Here is a 17,500-nt window from a genome sequence, read left to right as displayed (position 1 = left end):
ACACTACTCAATCCTGTCCCTCCCCATCCCATTTCTTTGCCTCAACATAAACTTGTCAGAACTAGTTTAAAAAAAAAAAAAAAAAAAAAAAAATTATACAGTATCGGGAATTTAAGTTTATTGTGTATTTCACCTAGTTGTATTTACCTAATTGTATTATACGAGAACGGAGCTATGCTCGTGATGACCCGTCTTTGTATTTATCAGCATCAAGTTTTTCTTTAAAATCTTGAATAGTATTTGCACACACTGTTTCTTTAAGTTATTCCATATATCCAGCACTTTGTGTGGAAAACTATTCTTTTTCCGATCTCTTCTGTAGCTGTCCTTTTTGAGTTTCTTTTCATGACCTCTTGTTTTTCCATTGTCATTTTTTAGTCAATCTTTTCTGTCAAGGATTTCCATTCCTTTCATGATTCTAAATATAGTCAGCAGATCACCTCTTTCTCTTCTTTGCTCTAGTGTTGGTAGTTCTAATTTCGATAATCTTTGTTCGTATGTTAATTTGGAAAGAGCTGCTGCCAACTTTGTTGTTGATCTCTGTATTCTTTCTAGTTTCCTTATATTCTTTTTAGTACTGAGTGTCCATAGTGTCGCTACATATTCCAGTTTTGGTCTAATCAATGTGACTAATGTATTTTTTAATAATTTCTTCATCCAAGTATTCAAATGCCACTTTCATTGACCTTAGTAGGTTGTAGGTTTCACTGACTAGTTTGTTTATATGTCTATGCGGTGTCATGTCTTTGCTGATTATCACTCCAAGGTCCCTTTCCGAGTGCATTTTTTTTATATCTTTTTCACCAATTTTGTAATTTTTTGAAATTCTGTTTTTGCTTTTTCCAAACTCCATTATGCTACACTTCTTGATATTGAAGTTCACTTCCCACTTTTGAGTCAGTTTCCAGATTTTGTCCAGGTCTGATTGTAATGAGTCACAGTCCTCTTCTGTTGATACTTTCTTTAATATTTTTGAGTCATCTGCGAAGAAATTCATATAACATTCAACTCCTTCGTCCATGTTGTTTATGTATATGGCAAACATGATTGGAGCCAGCACTGACCCGTGTGGAACACCACTTATCATTTCTTCCCATTTCGAGTATTTGTCTCTAATTACTATCCTCATTTTTCTCCCAGTCAGGAAGTCATCTATCCATTTTGATAAATTACCTGCAATGCCACCTATTGATTCTAATTTTCCTATTAATTTCTTGTGTGGTACTTTGTCAAATGCCTTTTGTAGATCTAGATAGGCACAGTCTGCCCATCCATCTATCTCATCTATTATAATTATATCTATTAGTCTTGAATAGAAGCAGATTAGGTTTGTTGTACATGATCTTCCCTGTCTAAATCCAAATTGGCTCGGGTTTAGTACAGATTTTTCTTCCAGATGTTCAACCCATCTACTTTTGATCACTTTTTCACATATTTTAGCTACTGTGTGTGTGTGTGTGTGTGTGTGTGTGTGTGTGTGTGTGTGTGTGTGTGTGTGTGTGTGTGTGTGTGTGTGTGTGTGTGTGTGTGTGTGTGTGTGTGTGTGTGTGTGTGTGTGTGTGTGTGTGTGTGTGTGTGTGTGTGTGTGTGTTTTGGGGGGGATGAGCCATGAAACGATTGACACTCTTTCACCCTGTCGGACAGTATGGCTATTCGATTCATCCTGGTGGTCGCAAGAAGAGAACAAAAAGAACAAAGAGAAAAGGAAGAAAGAGAGCATGAAGAAGAAAAGAGACAGCGACAAAAAAAAATATTGAAAGCCGGTGTGAGAGAGACAGGACAAAGAGGAGAAAGCGAGAAAGAAAAGACCCAAGAGAAAGAAAGATAGAAAAAGAGAGACAGACTGACAGAGAACGAGAGCGTGAAATGAGGAATATCAAGAGTCGTCGCTCACGGTTCTCGACCACGCGCCACATCCTGCTCTGTCGTTGTCTTCTCCTCTTGACCGATCAGCCATGCATGGAGCGAACGCCAACCTCCAGGGTTGGGGTCAAAGAACCTGTTTGGCAATTGCACATAAAACATTATTGTGCACAAGCAAATCGAACTCAATATTTTCTTGAATTCCATCTATGAGTGCAAACATTTCTTTAAACATACTCGTGCAAATTGAAATAGAAGGTAACGGATCCATATCAAGGAAGAATACAGTTATACGAATCCAAATACATCAACTTACGTTGATTTTTTTTTTTGGGGGGGGGGGAAGTGGAAGCTATATGAACCAGCTTTTAAATAATTTACCCCATGTCAAAATACGCCCAAAATTTCAATCTTTATCTTATTTGCTATTAATCTACTTATACTTATATCTACTTATATTTCTTTTTATTCATTTATATTATCGATCATTTACTTATCAATCATTTATTTCCTTATGTATATGTTTGTTTGTTAATCTATAAATTTTCTCATTTACAACTCGATTAATTTATCTATTTATATATTTTTCTATTTATCTTTTGTATTTAATCATTCATCTACCCATTCGTCTATTTATTCATTTATTTGTTTATCAATGTATGCATCTATTTATTTATTCATCTATTCATTTACTTATCTATCTATTAATATGTGTAATAAAACCAATTGGAAAATCAAATGAAAGGTGACCGAACGTTTTCGTCTAAGACATTTTCAAAGGTCTTAAACAGACGAAAACGTTCGGTCACCTTTTATTTTATTTTCCAAATGGTTTTATTACACATTTTGTGAATCACGTGTTTTTGTGATTTATTTGCATCTATTAATATGTTTACTTTTTTCTTGTACTGACAACCGTGATCCATGTTGTCTCCCCCTGAAAGGTTTTCTTAGAGTTCCAGTGCCGAGGCACCATGTGGGAAGACCCAGGAGTCTCCGAGTTCGAGGGTTTCGATCTGCAGAACCTCGACGTGGATGAAGCCATCGTTCGATTCCAAGGGAGTTCCAAAAAATACTTGTATACGCTGTATGAAGAATGCTACGGGGTAAGGCCACATGTAAAAACGAAAGATTTTTTTAACACGTCACGGGTGAGGTGTAAAAACAAAACACACACACACATACACGCACACACACACACACACACACACACACACACACACACACACACACACACACACACACACACACACACACACACACACACACACACACACACACACACACACACACACACACACATATATATATATATATATATATATATTAGTATGTATATATAATTTATGTATATATATGTATATACATGTATATATATATATATATATATATATATATATTAGTATGTATATATAATTTATGTATATATATGAATATACATGTATGTATATATATATATATATATATATATATATATGTGTGTGTGTGTGTGTGTGTGTGTGTGTGTGTGTGTGTGTGTGTGTGTGTGTGTGTGTGTGTGTGTGTGTGTGTGTGTGTGTGTGTGTGTGTGTGTGTGTGTGTGTGTATTAAACGCCCCTGGTAAATATCGTATGTCTGACAACGTGTATGGTAATTTGTTAGGTCGACAGCAATGTGAGACAGTCCTAGATCAAGTGAAACTAGTACACATTTTGGGTTATTTTGAAGTTTCAACCCTTTGAAATCCTGAATGCGTATGTCAGTTTCCGTGGGGATATGCATATTTGCTAAAAAAAAATAATAATAATAAAAAATATAACGAGAAGCTCAGTCGACTGTTAATATGTGTTATTTTGAGAATGAAGGTCTTAAAGGAAAACAGATTAGAAGGTGGAGGATGCGTCTTGCAAGGCAAAGATTTCTGTACTTTGACAGTGCAGAGGAGCTTTGGGTAGAATTTAATCGCCAATAACCAGCGCTTCTATAGTTAAGAACAATATCGTACCAAAGTGACAGAAACATGGAGATGGTAAAGTAGAGATTTAAGAGGGGATAGGATTTATTTATTTATTTATTTATTTATTTTTTTATTTTTTATTTTTTGCATGGAGATTAATTTCCAGTCATAATAGAATGCTACGTGGTGCTGGTCTTTAAGGTTGACATTGAATTAAGGCAGCGTTTCCCAACCTAGGAATGCTGAAATCAATTATAGGAAGTGCTGGAAGTGATGCACACAAAAATCACATTGATATATGTATCATTGATTACCCAGTTGTGCATATGTGACTTTTTCCATGCTAATTTATTTTTCTAATATGTTCTTATTTCTTCTACGAACAATATTGTCAATTTGTTTCAGTTCTGAGGAATCAATAAAATATATCATCATGCAGTACACTTCACGTTCTTTTATCCTTCTAATAACAAGATAGGGGTGCTGGACTGCTTAGACATAACAACAGGGGGTGCTATGGTCGGAAAAAGTTGGGAAACGCTGAATTAAGGGGTCTAGAGTGAGGTAGGAGGATCTTCATTATCCTCATTGTTCTTCCTCCTAAGATTCATTTTTCGTCTTTATTGAGGACCACAGTATCCTTCTTCATTTATTTTAACATCTTCATACCAACACTTTTCTTATTCCGTAGTGAATACATAACAATAAAATCTCGAGTTAATCATTGCAGAAATGTTCTAAGTCTTTTCCTAAAGTGTTTAGTTTCTGGAATGTTATTTTAGATAAAATAAGGTCATAGTTTTTATTTTTTCTCTTTTTTATTTTTCATTTCATTTTTGTTTATTTAACTAGTTATTTATTTATCTATCTTCGTAGGGATGGGAGAGTGATTTCTAATTTGTGTTTCTTCTTCAGTGCCCCTACAGCAAACGAGGGCGCCTAAAGCCCGAACCTGGAGAGGACTACTACTCCCTGACGCTCACGAGCAAGCACGCATGGAACTTTCGTTATTCGAACAAGAATAATGCCACCCTACACGCCAACAAAAAGGGGTAAGTGGAGTGAGCGCCTACCACAGCTACCTACCACTTACCTAATCTCAATTTTACGAAGAACCAAGCCCACCTATAGGGTTCGAGTCCGGGGACAACTGTCGGAATTATTTGATTGACATCGTCGTCATTGGCGATTCTATTCAGGTATTACCTTACCGTCGTGCCATATCCTCTTGGACTTCGGCAACCATGAAGTGCCACCGTTCACGGTCCCTAGTTACTTGTAACATCTGTGCTGGTTTGAGTTGTTTTCCCGTCGCCCTCATCAGCCCGTCCATATACTTCTCCCTCTGCTTAGGTATTACAACGATGAAAGTCCATCAAGGATACGTACCTGCTTCACCACTACCTATAGGTGGGCTTGGTTCTTCGTAAAATTGAGATTAGGACGGCAGTTAGCAGTCGACTCAAATCCTGCGGGTCTAGATTTACCGCGAGGATGACGGACTTTATAGCCTTAGAAGCGTGGTCGGTAGAAGCATAGACTTGCAAAGATACAAGTCCTGGGTTCGAGTCCGGGTACAACTGTCGGAATTATATGATTGACATCGTCGTCATTGGCGATTCTATTCATATATATATATATATATATATATATATATATGTGTGTGTGTGTGTGTGTGTGTGTGTGTGTGTGTGTGTGTGTGTGTGTGTGTGTGTGTGTGTGTGTGTGTGTGTGTGCGTGTGTGTATGTATATAGATAAATATGTGTATATATATATATATATATATCATATGTATATATATATATACATATATATATTATATATATACATATATATATATATTATATATACATATATATATATATATAAAGATAGATATGCAGTCACAGTACTACAACAGATACATGGCTCTATAAATAAAATTTAATAATTGGCTGTAAATTATTTTGGAAACTTACTTAATTGTAAATTACATATCTTATGAAGTATCTGCAGAATGGACTCATATGGTATGCGCCTTTTACAAGAAGCACAGTTAAAAAATGTAGGAAGTGATAATATAATTTGCTGTTTTTGCATATACGATGAGATGTACAAGGAGTGAAAGTGGCAGTAGACTGGAAGTGAGCATTAATTGAGAGCGACTGGAGGAAGTGGATAGTTTTAGATACTTGGGTGCAAATGTGGCAGGGAAAGGTGGAGTGAAAGTGGAGGTAGAATGTAGATTGAGAGAAGCGAGTAAATGCCTTGGTGGATTAAAGAGTGTAATGAGGAATAGACATTTGGGAATGGATGCTAAGAGGAGACTGTATGAAGGAGTGATTGTGCCAACAGCACTGTATGGGGCAGAAACATGGAACATAAGAGAGGAAGAGAGAAGGAGTTTGAATGTGTTTGAGATGAGGTGTCTGAGAAGTATGATGGGGGTTACTAGGCTAGATAGAGTGAGAAATGAGGAGGTGAGGAGGAGAACAGGGGTGGATAAGGAGCTGGGAGATAGGGTTGATGAAAGAATATTAGGATGGTTTGGACACATGGAAAGAATGAGTGAAGAAAGACTAGTAAAAGAGGTGTGGAAGGCAGATGTGGAGGGAGTGAACATGAGGGGATGTCCTAGGATGAGGTGGATGGATGGGGTGAAGGGGGCTTTGGGGAAGAGGGGAATGCCTGTTGAGAAAGGACGGGAGAGGACAGAAGACAGGGGTGAATGGAGAATGGTTGTATATGGATGATGTTGTGATGCATGAGGTGGAATGGGCGGGTGGATGGGGGGTGAGGTAGTATGTGTGAGCAAAATTTGACGCAGCCCGAAGGGATTTCTCCCCGTCCTCTCATTTTATGCAATGGGGGGACGGAGAGGGGGGTCGCCGATTTAATGAAGCGGCCTTGCTGTGGATGTGCTGTGTCTTGCGACACTGCTTCTGACCCAGGGCAGTGGACAAGGTGCAGGGATGACCCGTCATTCAGGAGGTGCTAAGATAAGAGGGAAGGAGGAGAGGTGTGGAGTGTATTCAGGGATGGAATGGGTGGGAATGATTTTATGCCTTTTCCTTTTTGGCTACCCCCCTTGTAAGGGGGAAAAAGCCTTGGTATATGTATGTATGTATGTATGCTTCTATACGAATTACAATGTGTCTGTATGTGTGTGTGTATCTACCTAGTTGTATTTTACGGGAAGGGGAGCTATGCTCGTGGTGTCTCGTCTCCATATCCCGTTTTATCTAGACTGTTTTTAAATTCGTGTATCGTTTTTGCATACACCACATTCACATCTAATCTGTTCCAAACGTCTATTATTCTATGGAGAAAGCTGTTCATTTTCAGGTCTCTTCTATAATTGTTTTTCTTGATTTTCTTTTCATGTCCTCTTGTATCTCTACTATCCCATTTAATTAGATCCTCTCTATCAATAATTTTCATGCCTTTCATGATTCTATCAATATTTATCAAGTCTCCTCTCTCTCTTCTTTGCTCTAATGTCTGTAGCTTAAGTTTTGCCAGCATCTCCTCATAAGATAGTTCTGAGAGCGTTGGTGCCAATTTCGTAATTGCTCTTTGTATTCTTTCAAGTTTTGTTATACATTTTTTTGTACTTGGTGACCACGTCGCGCGCGCGCGCGCGCGTGTGTGTGTGTGGGTGGGGGGGTGGGGGTTTGGGTAGGTGTGGGTGTAGGTGTCACTATGGCTCACTCATGTCCTCAATGTCCACGACAGGTTATGTGACATCACTGATGTTCAACTGGGCGAGTTCGGTGTCTACGAAGTGAACTTCTACGACTGCACTGTGCAAACGCTGAAGGAACCAGTCTATGTATATTCTCGTAAGTATTACTCCTCCCTCCATCATTAGCAGACTTCACGAAGGATCATTATGATTAATTAATTATTTTTAACGACCTGCCAACATTGTGTGTGTGTGAGAGAGAGAGAGTCTGCACTGATTAATATTTTTCATTTAGCTCTGATCATTGCGTTCGTGCTGTACGCTTGCGCTGGTCTGCTCTGGACGATAGGATCATGGCTCCACCAAAAAGGATACCTTAAGATGGCCATAGACAAAATATTGAGGAGATCAACGAGGCAGGTGAGCAGAGGAAAAAATAGAAAATAAAATATTAGATAAAATAGAATAGAATTAGAAATAAAGAATAAGGATAAGAATATAAATATGTACATTTCTTTTAAGAGTATGTACGAAGAAGGAATTTTTGTTGCGAGGAGAGAGAAAACGGGAACAATGAAGCTACAAAGAAAACATATGAGTGTGTTTTTATCTATTTCTTTTTTCTCGAGGTCAGCACTCTCAGGGTCGTCGGGAGGCAGTCATTTAATTTGTAATTTCATTTCCAGGTAATCTCAGACGATTTTATTTAATTAATGGACAGATTTGGGGTGAAATGAGGTTTTCGTCGATTCTCGTTTGGTTCTGAGCCCATCCGTCAGCTGAGTAAGATCATCTGACGATTCCCGGAAGAAACACAGATACTGTGTCGAAGATCTCGCTACAGTGCAGAGCCCTTACATACCTAAGTGCCGCCCCGGGGCAAAGTTCTCAGTGATGCCCCCTCCTCCCCTATCACCACTTCCCATCTCCACCATCCCTTCCAGCCTATTATAGCTATTGGCTTGCGAAATAATTAAACAGATTTTAAAATTGTTATTTAATGTCCCTATCACAGATAGGATAAATGAAACATTTCATATTCTGTTTATTCTAAACAAAATGCGTATACTACGGTAAAATATTCAGGGCTCCTTTGACCTCTTTTTTTTATCATAATTATTTTGTCAACTTTGTGGGCGGCATGTCCAGACTAGAATTACCGCCCCCATAAATGTACCGCCCCAGGGTATATGCACCCCCTCTGCCCCCATGTAAGGGCCCTGTTTCGATGCAATCTTAGCGTGCATGAATCAAAGAGAGTATAAGTGAGTGTACAATTGAAAGTTTGAGAAAGGCACAGACGAGTGGAGAAGCGATCTAGATGAGGATGTTCTGGCAGGGTGATAACAAAAATGACGGGTGGGGAATGTGAATTAGATTATTTCCGCCTTGCCAGTGACGTTGCACACTGTTGATGTATATTGGGAGTAAATTAAAACAAAAATTGTGACATGCATCGGACAAGGTGCAAAAATTACAAAAGTGATTGTTCGGTATGGTTAGAATTTTTTAGCCGAGGAGAGAGGGGTGGGAGAGAGAGAGGAAGGGAGAGAGAGAGAGACAGGGAGAGAGAGAGAGAGATAGAGAGAGAGAGAGAGAGAGAGAGAGAGAGAGAGAGAGAGAGAGAGAGAGAGAGAGAGAGAGAGAGAGAGGGGGGGGAGACAAAGAAAGAGAAACTTGGCTCTGTACAGTTGAAGATCTGATGGAGTTAAAAGTGTTGAAGCACCTAGTACTGGACATGGCAGTCGATGATGGAAGGTATAAAAGTCAACAAAGAAAGTGTAGTATAAAAACAACTGAAAATCGTATACACTAAAAGATCCTGATAATATATGCGTGTACGTGCGCGTGCAATTTTTGTTTACATGAACATGTAGTGAGTGCTGAAACAATTGGTTGTTTTTAAGAGATTATATAACTTAAATGGATAGGAATGACAGGTGGTAAGGGACATGGCTCTGTCTAGAGTAGGCCTTATGGTCTCTTGCAGTCTCCTCCATTCTCATGTAAGCTACAAGTTCCTCCTTCTGCAGATGGAAGTGGAGATGGCCCCTGGAACTTCGCAGACCCCCGAGGAACCTGTCAAGAAGAGGGTCCGCCTCAAGTCTCTGGACACTTTCCGAGGGTGAGCAAGATGGGGGAGAGATCACTGGTTCTTAGCCCCTTTTCATTCCATTCCCCTCCTTCATGGATTCTCGAGATTTATGTGGCTCCTTTTCATATTTCTCCTTAATCCTATCCCTCAAAAAAAAAAAAAAAAAAATGTAAACGAAAAGAAAGAAAGAAAAAATGTAGCACCAGGTCATGGCGCCCCCTAATTTCTTTTCATGATTCTCTCGGGGAGTTCACCAATTCTTCTATCTTTGTGGACAAATTTGCCCGGTGATGATGGTATCCGCTTGTATCCGAGGAAGGATTTGCTGGTTTAAAAGGCCGAAGGGATTTCTCCCCGTCTTCTCCTTTTTTGCATGAGGGGACGGAAAGGGGGGCTCGTCGATTTAATGAAGCGGCCCTGCTGTGGATGTGCTGTGTCTTGCGGCACTGCTTCTGATCCAGGGCAATAGACAAGATGCAGGGATGACCCGTCATCCAGGAGGTGCCAAGATACAAGGGAGGAAAGAGGGTAGAGGGGAGTGGAGTATGTAGGGGATGGAATGGGTGGGAGTGGTTTCTATTCCTTTGTTTTTTTTTGCTACCTCCCTTGTAAGGGGGGAAAAGCCTTTGGTGTGTGTATGTATGTATGTATATATGTATGTATGTATGTATGTATGTATGTATGTATGTATGTATGTATGTATGTATGCATGTATGTATGTATGTAATACTCATCCCGAGAGATCTACTTTTGTTTGAATGCACACACAATTCTACAAAACATGTATAGTCATGAGCATTTTTTTTACCCACTGAGTTTTTCATAATACAAAATTCAAATTCGTTGTCTGACAACTTTTTTTTTTATCTGTTCAAGAATATTACCTAACAGTAAGCGAAATACTACATCAATTACTCGACGAAAAAAAAAATAATAATTTTATGAGAACTATAGTGTGGATGAAAAGTTTGCTTGCAACTGTAACATTTCAGAGACAACCTCTACATACAAATATTTCTTAATACATTAGACGCATCCACTCCTGATCAAGCCCTATATTTGCCCAAGACCCACGGGGGCAATGCACATGGCAGGACTGACCACCTATCTCTGATAAAAGACAATATTTATCTTGATTACTGATAAACACTTCAGTCTGGGCATGCGTCAGAGGAATCTCAAAGCCTTGAGCGACGTAAAGGATTTTTTTTATGCAATCGTGTTTTGGTTGTCAGTTCCATTCGTGGAAGTTTCTGAAGCGCAGAGGTCCAGTCCTTTCGTCAGGCTGAAGTGTTTGAAGTAGTTTGTCGTGCTTGAGGGTTTTGGATGGGTCGGGGGGTGGGTGGATGCATATCTTGGCTGGCTGCCTCCCTTATAAGGTGGAAAGAAACCTTTTGGTGTGTAAATTGACAGATAGAGAGATAGATAGATAGATAGATAGATAGATGGATAGATAGATAGATAAATAGGTAGATAGACAGACAGATAGACAGATAGATGCGTATATACATAGGTAGAGAGATGAATAGATAGATGCATAGATATATACATAAATAGAAAAATAGAGGTAGCTAGCTATATTGATAGATATCTATATAGTTAAATTGATACATAGATGTGTATATACATAGATACAGAGATGAATAGATGAATAAATAGATATATAGATAAATGGAAAAGTAGAGAGGTAGCTAGCTATATTGATATCTATCTATATAGATAGATAGATAAAAAGTTAGATAGGATGGTATCATAAAGACAGGTGATTTTTTTTTTTTTTTTTTTTTTTTTTTTTTTTTGAGGGGACGCACTATCTTTTGAACCGAGATTGACCTCATCAGCTGAATGAAATCGCCTTTTCTTAACCAGAATAAAATCACTAAAGTACGTGACAGTGTTCGAAGAGTTCCATCGCGTTACGTCTCCTCCCACTCCCTCGTTTTTCTACTCTCTCATTTCCTGCTCTCCTTTTCCACTTCTTTTCTTCCTGGTCCTTGTCCTTCTTCTTTACAACCTCCTCTTCCTCCTTGTTTTCCTTATCTCTCTCTCTCTCTCTTTCTCTCTCTCTCTCTCTCTCTCTCTCTCTCTCTCTCTCTCTCTCTCTCTCTCTCTCTCTCTCTCTCTCTCTCTCTCTCTCTCTTTTCTCCATCGTCTCAGGTCTTCCATCACCTGCCTTTACTCCTCTTCCTCCTCTCCTCTCCTCTTCTTCCTCCTCTTCATCCTTCTTGTACTTTCTCAGTAATCATCCTCCCTTTATCCTTCACTGCTAATCTTTACTCCTCCTCCTCCAGCTTTTCCACCTCCTCCTCCTCCTACTTCCCTTTCTTCTTCTCTTCCTTATCCCTCTTCTACAGCCCTTCCTTCTTCTTCACCTCTTTCTTCTCCTACTTCTCTTTTTCTTTCTTCTCCGTCTCCTCCTGCACTTTCTTCTTCCCCCAATCTTCTCAAACCCGTTTTTCCTCCTCTCACTCGTCCCCCTCCTTTGGTCATGTGTCGTCGTTTTCAATTCCGCTTGTATACATGAGAATCTGCTACCTATTTTGACGAATATACTGTATATGTATATATATATATATATATATATATATACATATATATATATATATATATATATATATATATATATATATATATATATATATTATATGTGTGTGTGTGTGTGTGTGTGTGTTGAGGAATGGACGACTAAATGAGTGGCAGGGTGGTGAGATAAACACTGAGAATCGTTGGAGTTTTATTAACTGACGTTTCGCTCTTAACAGAGCTTCTTCAGAGTGTACAAACATGATCGGGAAAATCAACAGTTTTATACCTTACATCATTCCGCGTTCCTTCCTTAACCCACCCCCTCCCTCCCTCTCGTACCCTTCAACTCCTGTAGGACCATCCAGCCGGACGTTTTGGACAGCTTAATAAAACCATCACGATGGTTACAGTAGGGCTGGGATGCTATAAAAGCTGCCTCTACTATTTTTCGTTTTTTCTTGTCTAACCCTTGTTTTAATTTTTCCACTCCTTCCCAGTTAGGTAAATGTCCGTATTTCTCCGCATGAACCACCAGGGCGCTTGATGTTCGGTGGGCCCTCAGGTCGTTCTTGTGCTCATATGTCCGCTTGTGTATGCCTCTTCCTGTCTCCCCAAAGTAGTTTAAGTCACAGCCACCACATGGGATTCTGTAAACCATGCTGTTGTTATTATGTTCTTTTCTACCCTTACTTCTCACTACTTCACCTATCTTCGTACTGGATGTACTGGCGATCTTCAGCCCTGCTCTGCGGAGCAAATGTCCTAGCTCTTCTGTGTACTTGGAGTTGGGAACTACAATGAAGCCACCTTCCTTAGTCTCCTTTATCTCATCCTTTCTCTTTTCCATTATTTTAAGTGCTAATATTTACCTAACTGGGAAGGAGTGGAAATATTAAAACAAGGGTTAGACAAGAAAAAACGAAAAATAGTAGAGGCAGCTTTTATAGCATCCCAGCTCTGCTGTAACCATCGTGATGGTTTTATTAAGCTGTCCAAAACGTCCGGCTGGATGGTCCTACAGGAGTTGAAGGGTACGAGAGGGAGGGAGGGGGTGGGTTAAGGAAGGAACGCGGAATGATGTAAGGTATAAAACTGTTGATTTTCCCGATCATGTTTGTACACTCTGAAGAATCTCTGTTAAGAGCGAAACGTCAGTTAATAAAACTTCAACGATTCTCGGTGTGTATCTCACCACCCTGCCACTCATACATATATGTATATATCTATATGTATATATATATATATATATATATATATATATATATATATATATATATATATATACGTATGATGAAGGTGGAAAAAGAAATTACGGGTCTAGTTCCGAGTTCCCGAGTTTATTCCTTACCGGTTTCGCTCTATTCATAGAGCGAAACCGGTCAGGAATAAACTCAGGAACTCGAGACTAGACCCGTGACTTCTTTTTCCACCTTCATCAACTTGTAGCCATGTACCAGTATATATATATATATATATATATATCTATCTATATATATATATATATATATATGCACAAGAACACATATACATGCTTATATACGACGTGACTAAGCCATGTCGATAATTTTAGATGAGTGACTTGAGTCAATTGAACTTTAGCGAATTTAACGATTTGTCCGAATCGATGCAATCAGACTTGATTGTGAAGAGTCTCTGGAGCAGGTCTCCCTCCCCAGAGGACATCAACAAACTTAATCCACAATTCTTTATTGAATGGTGGATTGATTGGATGAGGCCCCGCTCGAAGGACCGGGTCGGCACTTTCTATTCTTGTTCTGGTTCCTGCCAGGCTGTTCTGTTCAGCTCCGTGAATTTTTCTTTTATTCTTAGAGAGAGAGAGAAAGAGAGACAGACAGACAGACAGACAGACAGACAGAGACAGAGACAGACAGACAGAGAGAAATATTGAGAGAGAGGCAGACAGACAGAAATATTGAGAGAGAGACAGACAGGCAGACAGACAGATAGACAGACAGACAAGCAGACAGACATAGTGAGATAGACAGACAGAGAAAGAGAGAGAGAGAGAGAAAGAAAGAGATAGATTTGATTTGATTTGATAAATTTATTACGCCTAATGGCGGCAAGCAATTTACAAACTGAAGTAGTTACAGAGATGAATGTCGCGCAGGACATAGTGGAATCTAAATAAATCAATAATCACCAATATATGGAAATCTCATGAATGAATCCAAATTATTCTGTAAGAGATATTTATAGATAAACATACATAGTACACATGTCATACATATATATGATGTATAGTATACTGTACATTCACATATATAACACATATACAATACAATATAGTAATTATATAATCCTTATGTAATTATAATAGTACTTAATTACATAAATATACGCTGCACCACCAAGATTACAACACTAGAATGATATATGTATTGGAAATTTGCATAGTTAGTAAAATACGCTCAGTGGCGGTAAACAAAATATAAACTTAGGGAGTTACAGAAAGAAACGTGTTACGTGGGACATAGTAGAATTCAAATAGATTAACAACCACCAAAATGTGGAAATCTCATGAGTAGTACATCCAAATTTTCATTCTGTAAGAGATATTTACAAACATAAATTAGATCTTGTCCCTGTGGTAGTAAGTCTTTCACTGTGGGACATGCGAGACAATAATGTTCGAGTGTGTTGGCGTTGGCGAGGTGACACAGCTTGCAGGTGGAGTAGTGAGGCACATCCTCAGTCTGGGAGACCTGCCACACTGGTCGGTAACCCAGCCGGAGTCTAGCACTCACTTTATTGTGTCTACGGACCAGTAGTCCGTGTCGACGATATTTGTGTGAGGTGTCAATAAAGTTATCATAGTGCTGTATGGAGACACTGTGAGCTCGCTGGGGGTTTCTACGATTCACTGTTAGGGTATGCATGACTGAACACAGGATAGTTTTGTAATAACGTAAGGAGGGCGGGGTACGTATCACTGGTAATTCGAGAGCACACGCAGCCTTTGCGAGACTGTCCACAGTATCGTTACCCGCGATGCCTACATGAGATGGCACCCATAAAAAGGACACAACCAATGTATTATCATGGGCATAGGCCAATCGACACAATATATCTCGCACTATATGGTCATCAGCAGGTCTTGGAGAGGAAAGGGCGTGAAGGGCAGACTTAGAGTCGCAGATGATTACCCCATTTAAACGTCTCTCAGTAAGGAGGGTAACAGCATCTAACAGTCCATTTAGTTCACAGTAGGTGGAACTTGATGTGTCGGGCAAGCGACGGCCAATCCACCCATCTCCCCCTGGTGGCTCCAGAGTGGGGGAGAACACAGCACAAGCAGCATTCCCGTCCGCCTGCATTGAGCCGTCAACGTAGAGATGGTGTGCCGTGGGAACTGAGGCAGACACACAGGCGATGGTCTCTAGGGCCAACTGTTTCTGGAGAAGGGGATGGGTCGTTTTAGACGTGGGAATAAAGGAGACGAGAGGGAGAGGTTCTCGCCAGGGTGGCAATTCAGGTACAACCTCAGCAGCCGGAACATCAATGGCCAATCTCTGGAAGTCAGCACACACGGTACGGATAAGGTGACGTCCACCCGGCCGAAGGTGAGGTCGAGGCATATCAGGGTTGAGTGGCGCCAGGATGACGTTGGAGTAGTGAGGAGCCAGATGGGGAAAACGTAGACACTTGATGCTAAAGTAAGTGACATTAGCGTATATCCTGTCAACAAGTGGGGTCAAGTTAAGCACAGTCAGCATGTTGACTATTCTGGTGGAGGCAGGACAGCCCAGGATAAATCGCATGACTCTGTTTTGAAACTTATCAAGGGGTTGCAGTGCTGTCTTAGGGAGCTGACAGAGCGCAGGAGAAAGGTAGTCAATTACTGATCGTAGGAACAATATGTAGATGGTCCTAGCGACAGGGATAGAAACTCCTTTCACGTTGTTGGCAAGCCACTTGACAGGGATGAATCGTCGCTCCAATCTATCCAGCAGGTCTTTAACGATTGGATGGATACGTTGCCGTGCGGGTATGGTTGGGGTGACACGCACGGGGGCACCTAGGTAAGTGTACTGCGTGCAGTGTGGTACAACATTCCCTCCCACGGTGAAGACCGGCAATGTTCGAGAGAGAGAGAGAGAGAGAGAGAGAGAGAGAGAGAGAGAGAGAGAGAGAGAGAGAGAGAGAGAGAGAGAGAGAGAGAGAGAGAGAGAGAGAGAGAGCCCAGTCCGTCCGCTCACAATTGATTCTAACTTTTGACCGCCTCTCCCCCTCCTCCTCCTCCTTCCCCACAGAATCAGCATCGTGCTCATGATCTTCGTGAACTACGGCGGCGGTGGCTACTGGTTCATGGAACACGCCGCATGGAACGGACTCCTCGTAGCTGATCTCGTCTTCCCGTGGTCAGTACCTAGTACCTGGTCCCGGTACTCGTCCCTCTATCGAAAGTCTTATCTAAAAAATGGATTTGATAAAAAATGAATAAATAAACAAATAAATAGATAAATAAATAATAATGATAATAATAATAATAATGATGATAATAATAACAACAACAACAACAACAACAACAACAACAACAACAACAACAACAACAACAACAACAATAATAATAATAATAATAATAATAATAATAATAATAATAATAATAATAATAATAATAATAATAATAATAATAATAGTAATAATAATAATAATAATAATAATAATAATAATAATAATAATAATAATAATAATAATAATAATAATAGTAATAATAATAATAACAATAATAATGATAATAATCATCATAAGAATAAAGGTATGTTTGTATGCATGGAGTCGTGGACATGAAGTTCTCAACAATTATGTTCTTCTCGATAATAATGCAGGTTCATGTGGATCATGGGAGTCTGCATCCCGATGGGAATTCGGTCGCAACTCAGGCGGGAGGTGCCCAAACACAAAATGCTCGCACGAATATTCAAGGTAAGAAAAAGAAAAAGAATACAAAAAGGGGAAATAAAAAAATGAAAAAGGGAGAAAATAAAAGAAAAAGGGAAAGAAAAAAGAAAAAAATGAAAAATAAAAGAAAGGAAATAGGGTAAAAAGACAAACAAAAAAGGAAAAAGGAAAAACAGAAAAAATGAAAGAATAGAAAAAAAAGGAAAACAGAAGAAAAATAATGATAATGAGAAAATGAAATGAAACAAATGAATAAATAAAACATTAGTTCCAGTCATGTCCATGTCACGTTTTCGCGTCCTCGCTGGGACGCTCCTCGTCACGTTCCGACGCCCACTTCGCACATGGTCGGTGGGTTCCTACACGCGAGGTCGAGACTGACGATGTCGAAGGTCTTTCCCACACACACATGGAACCTTATCTCGTTATCTATCCCTTGCCAATGGTGTTCTGTAAGTGACTCAACGTAAATCACAGCGTCCTTATTACACA

The 17,500-nt window shown here is 39.6% G+C and overlaps 1 protein-coding gene across 2 annotated transcripts in view; it reads left to right on the top strand.

Annotated features, from left to right (window-relative positions):
• The window catches only part of Hgsnat (Heparan-alpha-glucosaminide N-acetyltransferase), a 62,662-nt gene that overhangs the window by 21,882 nt on the left and 23,280 nt on the right, over nucleotides 1-17,500 (top strand). For both annotated transcript variants that reach the window (XM_076176531.1, XM_076176532.1), the window contains exons 2-8: nucleotides 2,808-2,969; nucleotides 4,715-4,851; nucleotides 7,515-7,621; nucleotides 7,760-7,884; nucleotides 9,498-9,589; nucleotides 16,360-16,467; nucleotides 16,936-17,032. In XM_076176531.1, the coding sequence (XP_076032646.1) occupies nucleotides 2,838-2,969; nucleotides 4,715-4,851; nucleotides 7,515-7,621; nucleotides 7,760-7,884; nucleotides 9,498-9,589; nucleotides 16,360-16,467; nucleotides 16,936-17,032 (798 nt within the window). In that variant the 5' untranslated portion in view covers nucleotides 2,808-2,837. The remainder of the gene's footprint in view (nucleotides 1-2,807; nucleotides 2,970-4,714; nucleotides 4,852-7,514; nucleotides 7,622-7,759; nucleotides 7,885-9,497; nucleotides 9,590-16,359; nucleotides 16,468-16,935; nucleotides 17,033-17,500) is intronic.

Source organism: Oratosquilla oratoria, chromosome 39 (assembly GCF_046742065.1).
Source record: "Oratosquilla oratoria isolate Oo_2021 chromosome 39, ASM4674206v1, whole genome shotgun sequence".
Taxonomy (NCBI): Eukaryota; Metazoa; Arthropoda; class Malacostraca; order Stomatopoda; family Squillidae; genus Oratosquilla; species Oratosquilla oratoria.
Note: the sequence above shows the minus strand (reverse complement) of the source record. Positions and strands in the feature narration are given on the sequence as shown.